We start from the raw sequence: 18,337 nt of genomic DNA on the forward strand, positions 1-18,337 counted from the left end.
TAATGCATTGTTAAAGATTAAACATTACATATTGATGCATCAGTCTTATTAATCAAATAATGTCAGAACCATTAATTTTACTTATTGGTACTTCTACATAAGGAAAGGATCTGAATACTTGTTCCACCCCTGATAATAAGATAAGATGTTCCTTTATTGATCCCCCTTAGGAGAAATTCAAAAAACAAAGGGATTTTTGATATTGCAGTGTTTGCTCTCCATTCCAACAATGGCATCATAAAGGCCTGTCTTATTCAAAGGTAGGACAAAAATCTAACTCACTTCAGTATAACACAGCCAGTCCCAGTAGGCGGCGCTGTCCAGAAGACTTGTATCCTGGTGCGTCTGCGAGGTGTGCTCTCTGTCACTGCGGGGGCACAGTTGGTCATGAACTGTGTGTCATCCTCATCAATGATCTGGGAACAAGGGAGGATTTATCATTAACATATTGAAAAGCAAATGTCTACTTTTGCAAATGTTACCATGATCTTTCTGAGGTCATTTTCCCTGAAAATGCATATCCAGACCACAGTGAATTGCAGTGTGTTGTAATGCCACCACACAAGAGCTCTTCTCCTACTGACTCCTACTAAGACTCCTTCCGAGTTGTTTGAGACAGAGGCTATGCACAACAGATGACTGATCATTTTCTTTGCAACCCATACATCAATTCTAAAATGTCTATTATCTGACCAGGCGAATGCACCTGTCGCTAGGTGCTTGCTTTTTTTGAAACAGAAAAAAGATGGTAAAATATTGTCAGATCTCATTAACTATCCTCCAGATTCATTTTCTGAAATAACTTGAAATAGAAACAGTTGTTAATAAAACCCCGACAAGTTAGATCACCATCTAAACACTCCCTACAGTTGGATGTTTAGTGAGGTACAGATCTGGGCTGGTTCTGTACCGGTACTGGTTAACCAAACCAGCAGCGTGGCTCTAGGGATAGAAATACAGGTACGTTGGTAGGTCCACCACTTTGGTCTTATTGGACGGATTACCATGAAATTTAGTACGGATATCTACAGTGCCCAGAGGATGCATCTATCTTCATCATCATCATCATCATCTCACAATTTCTATTTATTTATTTTTGATTGACTTTACAATGGGCAATACAGCTGTTCAGACCCAAATCCTTACGAAAAACATTTGAGAACATTTGTTAGGAAACAACAGAGTATTGGTAAATGTGCTCCCAATTTAGTAACATAGTACAAGGTCATTGTCTATTTGAGCTATGTAGTGCAATATTGCAATTAATTGTCCAATTTATATTCATTTGACAGTTAAATATTTAAAATTCTACTCACAGCACCTTTTGACAGTCAGTTTTTTATTTAAAATCACCATTGATCCATACATATAACCCCCTGTAGGCTTATCATAAGCAATAGAGCAACATTTTGGGAAAAGCGATTTTCCACCAGTGGCCAGTCAAGTCTGCAGCTAAATGAAAGCATAACAGAAGCAACATGGCTTCTTTGAGAGCAGTACAACAAGAACTGCTAGCTGCTGTTTGTTTGTTTGTGCTGTTTCCGTGTTTGTTCACTTAGAAAACCACATTAGCAAGTTTGAATATTTGATCACAGGAGAACTTTCACTTGGGTTTTCCAGAGTGCAGAGATGAGTAAACTGCACATATCCAGCTTTAATATGGTATCTGCTGGGGAAAAGAGTGAGTCATAAATCTCAATGGTTAACTGATGTTTGATATTAAGACAACACCAGTAGCAGTAGTATGACCAATCTTTTATTCTGCTTTGATTTGATATCAACAATTATTCCCTTTTCTTCATTGAATCACAGATGTGACAGAAGCTTGAGCCGAAAGCAAAGTTATGTGAAAGAGGACAATTCTCAAAGTTCCTAAGTGGGGCTTTGGATGATAACAGGCTTTTGTATTTAAGACGTGTCTAGCCCAGTCCCTTCGGTACTTGGACCTTGTCAGACGTTTTAAAAACTAAACACACAGAGACACACACACATACACACATGGCCTATGACCTTGTAGCTAGTGTTCTCCAGCTGCCTCGGCTCAACAATAACAATGACCTAACACCCAGTCCCAAAGTCCTGATAGGACATTAAGAGGGAGACAAAAGTCACAGGCAGCTCTTTCATAGACTATACAGAGAAAACGCATCCATACAGAACACCCAAACGTAAATATACTTCTATGTATTTCTGTATTGACTTCCTCACGCCTCCTTATATACAGACACAAACAACTTGCTCAAAGGCATAAGAAGAGAAAGAGGCCGGGAGAGAGACATAAAAGAGATAAGGGAAGGAGAGAAGAAAGAGACAAACAAAGCAATAGAAAGACGCAGGCTTAAAGAGAAGACAAACACAGAGAGTTTTGTGTGAGAGAGGAATATGGAGATAGACTGGGGCTACAACATGACAAATTGAAACAGAAACTGCATACGGATAATACATAAATAAAGAGCTGCAATCTTAACATGAGAAAAAGCATGTGTTTTGTAATAACACTGTCCACTCGGATGTTTAAGTCCATATTTAACATCAAAAGACAGAATGTGTAAGTTGGATTATTATCCATCATTGTGTTCTCTCAGACTGAATTTGTCTACTGGATAGCACCGCAGTCCAGACAGTCAAGTCCTAGATCAAGACCAGAGTCATTAAAGTCTAGTCTTGAGTAATGTTCCTAGTTAACACAGTCAATGCCAAGTCAAGACAGGCACATAAAGTCAAAATACAGAACAAAGTCCCGAGTCAACACAGCCAATCAAATCAATCACAAGTCAAGGTTCCTAGTCCAAATGTTAAAGTCCAATCTCAAAACAGGCCCCTAGTCCCTAGTCCTAAATCAAGGCCAGAGTCCTGGTAGTCCAGTCCTATGTAATGCTCCAAGTTAAGACAGTCAATGTAGAGACACAGTCCAACTTAAGATTTTGCAGACAGTTAAGTCCCACAACAAGACAATGGAGTACCAAGTCCAAAAATGTATTATATGATTTATGTTTGTTCACTATATATACACACACACACACTTTTTTTTCATTCATATATAATATATTTGCAAAATGACAACACAACTCAAGACAGACAAGTCTGAGGTCAAGTGAGTTAAGCCCAAATTCAAAAGATTCAAGACAAGCATGTTTAACCCAAGACACAATCAAGTCACAATCAATCAAATTCACAAACATCCAGATAGTCAAGTCCAAGGTCTCAAATACTAAACTTTAGGTCCTATAGTTTTTGCATTGCAAGTCCTGAGTCAACACAATTAAGTCAATTAAATCCCACAGTCAAGCCCATAGTCAAGACAGGTAAATCCAAAGTAAAGTCCTAATTCCTTACCACTGGGTTTAAAGTCAAGAGAGTCAAGTCCAATCAAATTCCCAGTCCAGTCCCACAACAATATAAGTAAGTCCCAAGTCATAGTGTTTGGATTCTGAGTTTTAGACTTTGCATTTTCAATGATATATATTTATATCATTTCAAACTGGTAACCCCTGTTTGAGAGCAGAATATTTGCCAGCTCTATCTTTGTGTTTGCTACTGGTCCCAAAAGCCTCCACTTTGGGCTCAGGGGTGGTGGGTTAGGAGTCAGTGGTGTTAAAGTAAAAACTGAATTGGCAGTACTTAGTGCTTTTGTTTAGTCGAGGTCCTCAGTTTCAGGGTTGTGACTCAAAGTCATATGACTACACAATGGTAGAATTGCTGTCAAGACTTTTATTTAAACAAAGAAAACTTAAAACAAGATGTGGGCACGTTTAAGTTTCAAGACATATTGTTGGAGACAATGTGTGAGAGATGGAAGGACAGACAGACAGACAGACAGACAGAAAGAGACACAGGCAAAGAGAGGAAGAGAGGGAGTGTGGGAAGACTGGCAAAGGAGCGTTTGTTTTCACTGCAGAGGCTGGCATGTCTGTGTGTGTCCACGGTTTGTCTATCTCAATCTCTCTCACTCAATCTCTCGCTCTCTGTTGAGACGGTAAACACAGATGCTTCAGAGTGCCTGCACAAGCAAATGCAGAGCCCTGTTCAAACACACACACACACACAAACACACACACACACACACATCGTCACGCACGCACACATCACGCACACAAAGAGACAGAGAAGGCAAACCCAGGCTTGAACAGACACCCAAGATCCCTGGAGAAAACTGACAATAAGAGTGATATTAGCGTGTGTGTTTGTTGGTCGGTGTGCACACACACTGCAGGTTTGTAATTAAATGCAAAGCAGTTACAAGGTAGTGAATACAGTTAAAACCTTTGGGACCTGAGTGCAGAGATGAAACTTTTGCGGAGGAAAAACACCAGGCAGACAGACAGATTGAAATGTCACGTCAACACTTGAAGATGAGCTTATTTCAGAAAGTAACAAAGTTTGCTTGCTCAATGAAGACCTCGAAGGCGGCGACATTTTGCCTTGAGCTTTCCATCAATCACAGCCATACTATTACTGCAGAATACCGCTGAGATCTTGGGGCTATCACAAATATTGCATCATATTACATTTTGTGTCTGAGCCACCCAACCAAGGCAGCAGTGTCACATATCCAAACAGCTACTCTGTAAAAAATAACTATGTGTGTGTGCAGGTTTATTTCCTAGCAAATGGAGCCAATTCTGTGGCTTTTGGCGTTCAATAACACAAAACAACATTGGAGAAGAGGGAGTGTATTGTTCACTGGATCTGTTTAATATAAAAATGACCCCAAAGCTCTTTTTAAAATCCACTTTTTTACAGTTATATACACATTTTAGTGCTATAATCCTTTGTAAAAGTCAATTTAAGAGCATTTTTTTTAAAGTTTCTGTGAGCTATAATGCTGTCATAGCCGTCAAACCAAGGAGTGTTTGTGTCTTGTTTGTGCTCATGCAGGCTAGATACGTAAATGGACTGTCTGAAAGCGCAAATGATTTTTTTCCTGCTTTTCTTTAAGTCTGTCATGTCTTTTTCTCATCTGTTTTTTTATGTGCGAAAGCTCTGACGTTATTGGGGTGCTAAAAGCTCTGACAACAACGGGCAAGTCTGTCACCTTGACTGCAGAGCATACTCAGAGAGCAGACTAAATGACATATAGTGTAGAGAAAAATGCAAAGTGAAAGACCTATGACACTGGATAGCCATTTACAAACACTGAGCATTCAACCTTTGACCTGAAGTCTGTCTTAGTCTGACCTGGTTCTGAACCTCAATAATCCAGTAAGCACAGTGTTTACTGACTTCGTAGCATGAAAATATCTTTAACTTTTGACTTCTCCTGTCTGCAAGTAAAGTAAATCTGAATTAATAAAGATAATTTCCAGCTGGTATCATCATTTCTTTCCCCTACAAAAGAAATACCATGGCATACTTAATTGGCAGCTGTGTTTTGTTTTAGAGCTACAATATCTCCAGTTTATCCACAGTTCCCCAGAGCCAAGTAAAGTATAAAACAGAATTTGGGATATTTTTCGTGAGCAAATTAGTTACCCCTATCAATCACTTGGTGGTTGCCCTTGTTTTAGACAAAGGAAAATAACTTTAGGGTCTAATAAGACAGTGCCATGGGTTCATGTTAACAATTTAACCTGACTACGACCTTAACCAGCGTCTTGGGCCATTATTATTCTGAACAAGTAAACACAGTCATTGTATATGTGTGTGCATGTGCGTATGAATAGGGCTGACTTGTGTGTGCATGTGTGTCGGTTTTCTAGCCTTGCCCACTCAGTTTGTTTGGGCTATTGTCAATGAGAAAGAGCATGAATAAACTAGACAGGCTCCTGCTCAGACCAAGGCTGAGTCACAGAGCTGTTGAGACTATAGCCGTCATCCTCAATCGCTTTTGGCTTCCAAGCACTGAAAACTAAGTGGTGGCATATTCAATGACACCAAACAGTGGTACTTTGTTTACGTTTTCAAGTCATTTTTGCTCCACATTGACCAGCAGTGCATTTTATGCTAGTTTCACAAAATACAGTTTATTTAAGCATTTATTTGGCATATGACATGATGATTTTTTGTTATTCACAGTAGGGCTGCATGGTTAATTGAATATTAATCACAATCAAATATTTGGCCAACCAACCAACTAACGACCCATTACCAAATTACACATTTTATGGATATTTCAAACAGAAGAGAACAACTGATTCACTGTACAATGAACCCAAATAGTGAACACAATAACTGCAGGAAGTTTGTGTAAAACGAGCGATTTGGATGAATTTAACAACACACACAGATTATTTTCTGTGAATACTGATCTGAGATGAGTTTTTTTTATACAATTGTCTGTCTGTATTACACATTTTTATCATTTTAAACAATCAAACAGTGTGAGCAGTAGTGTGAAAAAATCCCACCAGAGAACCAGGTTTAACTTCCAGTAATGGTGTTTTCACACTTTCACTCTGGCTTGGTTGTGCTGTTTCAATAAATGGTGAGGAATAACTTTTTGTTGCTGGATTAGCGTCGACATCCTCTGCTGCTGTTGGAAATTAAAAATGATGCAGGTTTTGCACTTCCACAGATCAACTGTAAGTCAAACAGTCAATCAACTGTGAGCTACAATATGTACAAGAGGTACAGGGGCAATGTTTTTGCCCACTACAGAAACCCAGGGCCTAATTCCCATTACTGGTATATCTGGTTCTATCGTTGTGTTCTACAAATGAATGTTCATGGGTGGGAAGCCAGTGAGGGCTCACATTCTCGTTGCTGCACTTCTATTTGTTGTTTGGGCAGACTACAAGTGGGTGGTGGGACATACTGTTTTCAGAATTAGCCAGTGATATTTACTATCATTGCTCATGCTGAAAAACTAGCAAGTTATATACAAATTTTAAATCACTTCCTGTGCAGAGAAAAAGCTACCAGGCAACAAGCATTCTAGGTATAGTTTGATACCCAGATTATCTGTGATACAGATTAGCATACCTTATATGACCATTCATTTATACAAAAAAAACATTTCATTTCATGAATCCATTTTTCACAATCACCCCAAAATGATTTGTCACCTCCTTGTGTGAATCCCTAACCAATCAATAAGTAAGAAATAATGGCCTCACACTCATAGTCTTGATGCATTATGTATTACAGTAATAAGCCATAATCAGTGCAGAGTACAACATTATTTATGCAGACCTCAAGCATCTGAACCAACCAGCTTGTCAAGCATAATAAATAAAGATGTGTTAAGTGTCTTTTAGCCCAAGTTCCTTGAAGAAAATAAGCACATAGTTGTCCCTGTAAATTTCCCGTTAATCACAAAAACAGGGAGGGGTGCGAGACTACACAATCCTGCGTGTCTCTATCTTTGGTACTTGGTACGATCACATTCAAGTGTGATTATGTTACATATCAGGGCACCATAATTCCAACTCTACACACATCCTACTCGTCCTTTTCTTTAAAGCCTAAGCCCTGCTTGGCTCATGTAATTGCCTCTATCTGAAACCTATGACTTAGCTGTGGCACTTTAAACTGATTGTGTTTGTTTATCCCCAGCTAAACTCAGAACCCTAGATAATCTGTGCAAAGGAAAAAAAGAAGATAATATCTCATGTCTGCTCATCTCTTCCCTTATCCAAACAAGCTCCGTTTGTCTCCCTGAGCAATAACACATTGCTGGCCTAGATAAATATGACCGACGTCCCACACTAACGCAAGGAGGGCTGGGAAAAACACACATACAGACCCGCACGTATACCCCCATGCCCATTCGATGCATATGTAAGCACAAAGACACACATTTCCAAGCAGACAATTACTTCAGACTCAGTGGGATACTGAGTTGTGCACACACAGATGCACCCTTCGCAGAAATGCTCTCCAAGGTCTGACACATTAAGACAGAAGTCCTTTAATGGTAGTAATGGAGACAAAGAGCAGATTATTGCTTAAGGAAAAAACAATGAGTAGCGACTCTCAGTTGTGGTGTTTTAGGCAAACAGCAGGCGGGCACATTCCAGGACAGCTGCCAGAAACAACCCAGTACCAGAAAGCGAGGAGAGAGAACAGCCGTATGGGGAACCACAACTGTGCTCATTTGGCTCCTCTTCCACTGCCCAATAACAATCATGACATTGCAAAACTAGCTGCATAATTAACTTGTGGAAAATAAACTGTCAGGAATATGAATTGTTGTATAAACTTTATTTTACATAAGTATTATTATGTAAACCTCTCTGATAAAAAGAAGCTGAGTTTGATGGATTGAGGTCATTTAGATAAAAAGCCAGACCCGCTGTCATGCTGCATCTTCTCTTATCGACCCGCTAAAATAACTGGGACACAAAGGACGGCGTATTTAATAAATGAAATCATTCCGAAACTAATTTCTATTTCTACATGAATCCAAAATAAAGTTTTCATTGATTTAACGTAGTGTCCTTAAAACGTAGCATCATGCAGGACACATCTTTCATACAGTCAGCTTCTCAGAACTTTTCCGAACCGAATATATTCTTTAAACACAGTGTTTTGACAGCAGCTTATCTCTAGAGGCCTTAATCATTCTCCACATGTGGATAAAAGTGTCAATTACAACTGTCAATTACAGAACAAAAACTGTCTGATGGATTTGCCAATATGTATTAAACAGATTGTAAAGGCAGATTGTCAACTTTAATTTTGTTCAGGCTCAGCCCACACTGTTCCAGTTTCTGCTCACTGCCTACTGCCTGGTCTCAGCCTCACTGCAGACTCTGCTGGGACTCTGAGGTTGAGACTGTGAGGTGTTTATTGTGCAAGGAGCAAAAATCAAATAGAGCAGAGTGAGCTAAGATCTTTAAGTTTGAACTGTTTCAATACAGACCAAGGTCCTACTGAAAACAACGTAGTTCTCTGTTATCTTCGCTTTCACACAAGCTGGTTTGTGAGAACTCATTTATTTATTATATCATTTATTTAAGTAGAGAAAATTATGTTTTCCAGACTTCTCAGCTTTATCTATCGTGTATGAGCTCGAACAAAATCACTCAACTTTTAAAGGACCAGTACGCAGTTGGAGATTGCAACTCCCTTGTTTCACCCTCACCTTCTGAACATGAAGGAGAAACTACAGGGGGTGTGAAATGCCCCTATCTAGAGCCAATGCTTGATTTGTCCATTCTGGGCTACTATAGAAATAGAAATATGGTGTTTCAACATTGGCGCACTCTACTGAAGGCTACCCACTGCATCTGTATATAGACAGCTCATTCTACGGTAACACTGAATTTAGGACTTATTTTCAGGTGATTATATACTAATGAAAACAAAGTTATGCATATTGTAAAACATTTCTGGCAAAAGATCCTCCTAAATGTTACATGCTGGACCTTTAAAACTAGACCAGTTTATTCTCCCCTATTGTTTTTAAAAATGTATTCCTTATTTTGTATTATTCATCCAGTAGCTGTTATTTCTTTTATCATTTGTAGAGCAGTGTGTAAACTTGCAAAGACTTTTCATTTTAATTTCGTGGTTGAAAAAAGTGAGAGTGTAAACCAAGAGGCAACACTGCTGCAAGATACAGGTTGAACCACGGCCAGACATGTGAGACTTTATGCCATATAATGCTTATGCTAGCACAAGGAGCACAGTGAATGAAAGAAGAAGTTAATGAACAAAGAAAACAATTAGTTTCAACACACAAAATATATAGTTTCAGCGTCAGAAACCAAGCTCTCTACACTCTTTCAAATTTATACCTTCTAATAGCCACTAAGGGACAGAAGGATTGACAGTAAATGAATAAATGATCTCAAAAACAGGGTTGCAGCGGTATACCACTGTATACCATTGTACAAAAACTGAGTTATCATACCATGTACATTTGCTTATCTATGGTATCAGCAACCGCAGCATGCCTGCAGCAGAGCACTTCCATTATAATCAACTGAAGCTGCAAACAGTCTAAAGAGTAAAAACAATCCACTCCACTGCACCTATATGTTATATAATTGACAAAGAATCAGAACAATAAGCAGGATCAAGAATAAATGCAATTGGTATAGATAAAATCTTTAAAATTGTTTGTGTGTGTGCATGATACAAAGCAAAACACTGCTCCATAGCACTACCAGTGGTCACAAACTCCGAAGGAGACCTTTAATTAATGACGCTGACACACAAATTACGTCAAACATTTGTTATTCCACATACCAGGAACTGATTACTGTAGTTTCTGTCACTCCGTCCTCTATGGGAACCCAAACAGTTTATAACCAAAGCACAGAAGTGCTGGCAAACATAGATGCTGCAAACATGATAAAAAGAAGGATCTTAGTTAGGTGAAGAATTGGGTAAATACGTTGCACGCACTGTTGTGTCTGCAAGTTAGCATCACTACAAAGTCTCAACAAACATGATTGTTTCAAAGTCGGTGGAACCAAGAAGCAACATCTTCTCAGTTTTCTCTTTAAATTGTTGGCTACATGAAAGCAGCCTCCTGCTCTGTTTGGTAAGAGTCTGGTTAGGATCAGCATGTGGCAACACAGCTACAGATGTGTGTTCCTGTTTACACTGAGCAGGAGGTAATTGAGGAAGTCTGGCTCTCTCCTCGGGAGCACTCTGCTGCTCAGTGGGAGCTATGTTACTACCAAACCAAACATCTCACATCTCTCTCCTGCTTTCTGTCCAACTCTCTCTGTTTATCTCTTTTCTCTCTGTCCTCACATGCCTCTTCCTCTCTTTCCTCCCCTGCCTTCTCCTTCGCCCTCTCCTTCTTCCGCTGGAGGAAATATCTGCCACTTAGCGAGATGGATGCCGTGTCTGCCTCAACCTAGAAGAGCTGCACCAAAGAGGCAACTAGATTCTCTTTTCTTCTTTGCCACAACAGGAGAGCTCAGTTTTCTAGCGTCATCCAGGGGAGCCGTGTTGCATCTGTCAGCAACACCTCCTTTAACCTCCATATCAGAAGACAGCGGGGAGCTGCTAAGTCGACTCCCATGTGCATTATAGCATGCAAATGAGTTCATCCTTTGTGAACTTTCCCAGAAAGCTCAGCAGAGCACATTCAGTATGCAGCGATTCTTCCTCTCCTCTCCACACCTGCTTATCCTTACCTGGAACTGGCCGGCGTAGTCGTCGTCTGTGGTGCCCTCTCTGCCCTCCTTCAGCGCGATGAGGGTAAAACCTCTGAAATAAGCAGGGCTGGTTGCCAGGAGTACCACTGTAGAGCAGAGAGAAAGCATGTATTCACTAAAAGCTGAGCAGTAAAGAGGCACATACATTGACACACAAGGGTGGCACTGCATGACGCAGGGTCACCCCGTATGATGCCAGGGAAACGCACAGGGAAGCAGTATTTAATGTGATGGCTGTAAAAAGAGGCTCAGCATCTCACACTAGAATAAAAGAGAGGCTATAAATCTCATACAGAGAGTTTGGTGCGGGGAACGGGCCAGGAACAGGAGCCGTATAATGAGATGTAGGTGAAATTTTATTCGGCTCACCCCTGTGCCCTAACCTTGCCTTTTCATACGAGCTCATTTATCTTAAAACTTGCTCCCAGTGCTGAGAACGAAGATGTCAATATTTTCAATCTTATCCGTTTTTGTTATTTTAAGTGAACTTAAAGGCTGTGAAGGTTTGGGGAATAACTTCTTTATTTCCTTGGGTGGTGTCCTTCACACGTAGCTGATTAGAATTTTGCCCTGAATTGCTAAATGTGGCGTCACAGCCGAAACTTGCATGATCTGGAGTATGATCTCAGTGGGGAGACTTCTAGACAAGGTGACCCTTGATTTTCCTCCTCGTTTTGAAGCCTGTTTCAAAACTGCAACATGCCAGGTCTCATAACTGTAAGAGCTCAAAACTGCTTAGTGTAACTTCTAAACTCACCAAGAACCTCTGTGAGTAGGCCAAAGTCTTTTTTTTATGTGGCCAAATCCATCAGGCAGGATAGGGACTAAATTTGTAGGGGTCAGCTTAATTGGAGCCAGATCTGTGTGTGTGTTTGTGTGTGTGTGCCTGTGTGTATCTCCCTCTGTGAGTGTTTGTATGTGTGTCTCCTTGCTTGCAGAAAGAGGAGAGGAAGTGAATATAGGTCAAACATTATAACACTAAGTAGCCTTATCAAACCACAACTCTCCCTGCAGGGGCCAGAGGAGACAGACTGACTAGTTGGGGATTTGTGTCCTCCTGGCTGCAATTTCTAGTCAAATTTTAGATTACTGTGGCTATTGCTTACAGTCTTATAGGTGGTTAGTCATACTCAAGTTTGAATAAATAAAACAAAATAAAGATTTCTATGAATTTCAGAGTAAACGTGCTCTGATTTCCAACTTCACAAACAGTCCACTTGTTCAATTTGGCGCAGGTTTACGCACTGATTGCGCAGATGGACTCTAAACTCTACCTCTGTAGGTGCTGGCGGGCTGGTAGGTTTCCGGGTCCCCCTCCACTCTGAGCCTGAACTCATGGTGGCCATCCTTCCGGGTCCCATGTGTCGGCGCCCGGAGGATCCGCCCGCAGTACCCGTCCGACCTGCCCCCGGAGGGTTCCTCCACGAAAGCGACGGCATTGCACACAAAACTCGAGACGAAATAGTACTGCAAAAGCAGCAGATGTATGTACATTCCCATTTCGGAGCCCGCGGATGAGTGTACAGTGGCAGTTCAATCAAATTAAAAACCCAGTGGAAAGGCGAAACAGCGGACAGAGGATCAGTTCCAGCTCCTTCCCCAGGAACTCCCACCAAACTACAGCAGCGTCACAGTCAGTGGGAAAGGTGAAGAGAAGGAGGCGAGTCCATCCTGAACTGGAGAGAGCGCGTCTGGGACGCACCACGGTGAGGCGGGTGCTGAGATGGGAGAGAGGAGCTGCTGCTGCTGTTCCCGGATCAGTGCGTGGTGTTGATACTAGTGAGCTTGGAACCAGCGGGGGGCCGCCAAATAACCGAGCGCGGGTGCACGCGGCTGTCTCCTTGACTTGAGGCGAGGGAAGGTCCAAACTGGAGCTCCGCGCTTTAATAAGAGCCAGCCCTCCCCTAGTAACCAGACACACAGAGAGTACACACGCTGCTAGTGTGAGATCACACACACACACACACACACTGATCTTCCTCTTGGGGAAAATTACAAATGTTCTGCCTGCTGTTCAAAACCGACAGCAAATGTTAAATGCTCTGAACACTGTGGGTTGCATTTGAGTTAAAATCCATCATGGAGTTAGATATGGACATTCTAAACTCAAAAGTGAGCAGCATGGTTGTATTAAAAGTGAAGAAGCAAAATGATTGTGTTTATTAGTCCTCATCTGTGCGCATTTTTCCTCCATAATTACGCGAAATGATCGTGTTCCATAAACAAATGCACAATCATTTCATGTTTTGCTCTGTATATGCTGTGCGCTGCGTGGGGCTGCACAGACACCAGGAGGTTAGATAAGGTCATTATAAACTCAACAGTAACAGAATAAATGTTTCTGGTCCTGTCCTGTGCGTATTTCTGTTGTATTTTCTGTTGCGTGGTTACGCGTGTTCAGTGCGTTTCACGAACAACTGAGCAGTGGACATCATCCCACGGCACAGAGTAATGGATGCTCTGAAGCTACAAATATAAAGAAACTTAAGCGTTCTCTAGATATGACGCCAGGGCACCTGAGCAGGGCACCATAAAACAGTGGCAGCTGCCTGCCCTTCTGATAGGGGCAAAAACGAACTTGAAGTGTTGATTAAATGAATTGCTGCACACTGAAAATAAATAATTTTAATTCCAATAAACCTTAAGGTGTATGAACATGGGCTCCATTTTACACTGCTGTCATTTTATTTGATAATTTTCTTGTGGATTAATCCCCTTTTTCTGTATGGACATCTGGTGTACGTAAAGCTTCCTCTCAACATCTCACACACTGACTATAACCCCTTGTAAAAACTTTTACAAGACAGACATGCGTTTACAATAGGGGATATTTTGGGCAGTAGGTGTCGCCAGAGTATCTTTGCACCTTTAGGTCCTCCAGAGCTACTTAGTAAATTTGTCACTCTCCTCATCACTGCACCTTTTACTCCCCCATCTCCTCAAGTTTTATTATAGTGTAGAGAAAAGTATGAGGGATTATGGAAATGTAGGTCTCATATTAAATGTGTAGTTTGGACTGAAGCAGTAAGTTGAAGTTAGATGATATTTTGATCCATTTCCTTTTTGTAATTTATTTTTTTCCTTTATGCCATCTTGCAATCCTCCTTTGTTCTGTCCGAGTTACAGATATGCTGTAACTCTATTACCTTTAAACTTTGAATTCCCTTTTACTTTTAAAATGCTACAATCAAATGATCAGTGTCTTTAAATACAGTTGTGGGTTTGTGTATGTAAACACTAAAACCTCACAGGAATGAGCTCAGATAAACTTTTACCATACTGATTTGCTCATTTTTCGTCACTTTTTGTCCACAAGACGTGTGTCTGTGTGTGTATGTCTCAACCTGGGGAGTGTTACTTAACTGGAAGCAGTTTTCAGAGCTGGAGATGGTTAAACTAAACAGCATCAGCCTGGATGTCTCAGTGATGGATCCCATCTGGAGTGACTCTGCACTATAAACTGTCTGACGGATGGCTGACGTCTGGAGCGTACACTTGACCGAGATTTGGAGTCAAAAACAACCCAATGACCTTTCGGAATGAAAACAACCTGTTTGCACACCAGCCAGTTACATTCCTGCTTTCAAACATCCAACGTTTTTTTTCAGTGTGAGGAAAGTATTGGTGTGAAATCTTCTAGTCTATCCCCCCGAACACCCTGAAATGCTCATGCCTAGTTTAATCTCACTCCAATTTTTAATTAAGTGGACTGCCTCAGGTTGGTTTTCTCTTATGCAATATTTACTCTTAACATATAGATGTCGGAATAAATAGGTTTCTTTTTCCCACAGCCACTCTTCACACTAACATATGCATATGCATTTAACTTTAGTCAGGGTGATAAGATTCCGATGCAGGAAGCACGGGCCAAAAGGGTGTATTAAATATGAAAATTGCACTGATCTTAGTGTGTGGAAGTCATTTCCTCTAATGGACTATGAGGGTTCTAAAAAAGCCCTCGGTATTGTGCTCAAGTGTGTAATAGAATTTCTAATCATTTTACAAAGCTTTTTTTTTATTCTGCTCATAGAAGACATTTGCTTTATTTAGATCCTTGTTTCTATTTCAAGTAATGGAAATAAATGGATTGAATGTATTGAATTGTATAGTCTAAGTGCTCACTGTTGAAAGAACATATTCCTCATTTTGTCTTGTATGTCCATAAATGGTGAAGGAGACATATTTTACTGAAGTAGAAGTGCCACCACCACGTATTAATTATACTTAAATAGGAGTGCCTGTTTGGAAGATAAACAGAAAGTCTTGGACTCGTTAGTATTTTCACTCAGACTTGCCTCGCCAAATATTCAAATTGTCTTGCCAGAGTAGAGCCATATATGTTTTTTTGTCTGAAGTAACTTCCTCCTTCTAAACAAAACCTTTTGATGAAGCACACTTGTTCAGAAAACGTGAATTGGTTTAATTGAAAATCCATGTGGAATGGGTATTGACAGTGGCCAATCAATGTCACTTGCAATTGTATGCCTGGCTGCAAGAAGTCATCTCACTGGCAATGGCAAAAGCATCTTTTTTCTGTCTGGGTCTAGATTTTGTCTCTCTCATTTGGACTCAGTCTTGACTTGAACTCGAACCTCTTTGGAAAAGGTCTTGGTCTCAACTAGTCCTGGTTTTGGACTCAACAATGGTGGTCTTGACTACAGTGACACTTACTTTTTACAGTAGTGTGATTAATTTATTCAAAAACTTGTAGTGTAAGGAGTTCTAATTTGCACTTTACATTACAGTTCAAAATCCCAGGAATGCTCTGCTACTTTCATGTTTTGATTTTTTGTCCTTCTAGGAGTTGGATTTGAGGGCTGATGTCAAGTCTGTGTTCAGCACAGAGGCGAAGAGCATAAATATACAATAGAACTAGATTTTTTTTTACTTATGTGGTCTACTGAATATAAAGCAGTAGTGTTTGTTTGTGGCAGTGTGGCCCATAGTCTGCATTGTGATGACGTCACTTTTCTAGGCTCAAGGGATTTTTTACAAATATAAAATGTCCATCGAAGAAACATTCATGATAGAAAGAGTCATAACTGACCTCAGAAAAGTTTTCTATGTCTTACGTTAGAAAACTAAAATCCCAGTAAATTGCCTAAGAATGAACTGTCACGAAGCCTATATAAGGCCATTTTTCTGATTTCATGAAAGGCTGACATTTAAGAGAATCATGACTTTCATTGGACGGCAACACAGAATTATATCTCAAATAAAATCTGGTCACATGCTGGACCCCTCAATCACATCACAGCAGGTAGCTAAAAGTAGAGTAGGAAGCCGCTGTTATTTGAACTTGAGTTTTATAATGACTTTCCCCACTGTAATATAGGATATAGGCTTTCTATGTTATCCATTTAACAGTAGAGGGCTCAGAGCCAGGAAGCCATCAGAGACAAATGAGATCTATATATCAAATTAAAGCACTTGATGAAACTCACTGTATCTAATACTGAAAGCAAATTGGCCAAAGTTGAATTAAGTGGAACCAAACTGAAAGCTGAGGAAGGTGTACCTATATTGACTCTCTTGTATAAAGTTAGTTGAAATCGCATCTGTAACCCTGTGGCCTCAAGGCAAAGCAACAAACTCTGTTATCTCTACTGCGCTGAGGAGACATCCATCAGACATGTCATCATGTTTTTGTTGAAGACAGCACACTGAAGAACACAGGCATCCACCGTCCCGAACACATGCACACTAAATGACCACACACACCACGACATGCTGGCGAATGATCGCTGATTGTATCACTGCCCAGATAAGCAGGTGCAATCAGCCCTGATCACCACATAATTACAACAGACTGGGTGTGCTGAACATATATGTGTGATTAGTTGCACATGTATGAGTATAAGATTATATGTCTGCACAGGTAAGCTTGTCTGACTGTGCTGTAACAATATAGTACTTTATGTAGTTTTGTTACAAGAAATACATGTAGACTAAATAATCTAAAGATCTCATGAAAAAGAACTTAAAGCTGCAGTAATCAATATTTTCGTAATAGCAATGGATCAAATGTGCAATGTGAACGATGATGTTTGTGGAGATGAATCTACAGATAATTGTCACCCAATTCCTTAGTTTGTCTCAAAGCGACAAACCCACAATTATCACCTGACGTCTGCGGTTCCCCTATACGTTCTGCAGACCTATTAGACATCTTTTAGCCCTATTCTCGTTCAGTCTCACCACTCTCATCAATTTCGTTTTTATCCGGAGCAGCAGCTGGCAGCTGTTCTCAGCAAATAAACCAACTGTACTGAACTACCTCACCAGCACCAAACAGAAGACTGACAAAGTTAGCGAGTAGCTAGTGAACAAAGTGGAGCATTTACCAGCTAAAGACCCAGATATTTCTCTCAGGGGTTGGTGGAGACCAAAACAGAGCTACAAGGAGAATGCATATTGGACTGACATTCACTGAAATACCCACTTACTGTAAGTAGGCAACTGTTGTGTTTACTGCTTCTCACAATCCTGATAAATTAATTGTGGACGGTGCTTTCAGTCCATTGATCCCAGTGTCTCTGACTGTTGTGGGGCACTCCGTTACTTAAATGGTTAAGGCTCATTCCATCTAGCCTTTCTGCAACGTCCACTGCAGACCTGATGAATATCATACCCCCCTTTCATCCATTGTCCACTGTCTTGCCAAAAAACAATCCTAAAATTTAATTGGTAATTCAACTGTCTTTCAACTCTAAAACATATAATATGTAATTTCTGCTGCTCAGGGTTCTCTCACATTAAAACCATAAAAGTTTCATGATGTGAAGTAGCATGGGGTCATGGGAGTTGTTGTCTTCATCACCATTGCTGTGATTGCAGTCAGCTTCTTTTAGTTTTAGTTTTAGGAGGTTTTTAACAGGAGCTAAATTATCCATGAGGTCCCCGCCTCCAAACGAATGGACCCGCCAATTAAAACCGCTAAAAATAAAGCAGGTTTACCTTAAAGTCTGTGTAAAGGAAATCCAGATATTTCTCTCGACACTTAGTACATGTTAGAAAAGAATTACTGAAAATATAATAAAAATACACTCTTCTTCATCAGTTTTTACGGTATAAAAACACATTGATGGTGTTCACGAGTTATTACGAGCATTTCGTTACTAGCCACAGCCTTTGCTAGCTAGGTACAGTATGCCTTGAATGTTTGCAAATGCATCTTCCCTGGGTTCCAGGAACTGCAGAGCAGCTCAGTTACTAATTTTCCTCAAAATGATGTGATGAGGAAGACTTGGATTGATTTTGTTAAAGGGACATTTCACCCG

The 18,337-nt window shown here is 40.4% G+C and overlaps 1 protein-coding gene across 1 annotated transcript in view; it reads right to left on the reverse strand.

Annotated features, from left to right (window-relative positions):
- The window catches only part of LOC118330306 (spondin-1-like), a 32,301-nt gene extending 19,379 nt beyond the window's left edge, over positions 1 to 12,922 (reverse strand). Inside the window, exons 1-3 of the mRNA XM_035664795.1 lie at positions 12,332 to 12,922; positions 11,037 to 11,143; positions 283 to 416 (exon numbers count right to left, since the gene is read on the reverse strand). Of these exons, the coding sequence (XP_035520688.1) occupies positions 283 to 416; positions 11,037 to 11,143; positions 12,332 to 12,557 (467 nt within the window). The 5' untranslated portion in view covers positions 12,558 to 12,922. The remainder of the gene's footprint in view (positions 1 to 282; positions 417 to 11,036; positions 11,144 to 12,331) is intronic.
- Positions 12,923 to 18,337: the final 5,415 nt, after the last annotated feature.

This window comes from Morone saxatilis, unplaced genomic scaffold (assembly GCF_004916995.1).
Source record: "Morone saxatilis isolate NCDOM2014 unplaced genomic scaffold, NCSU_SB_2.0 Contig2, whole genome shotgun sequence".
NCBI classification, from domain to species: domain Eukaryota; kingdom Metazoa; phylum Chordata; class Actinopteri; family Moronidae; genus Morone; species Morone saxatilis.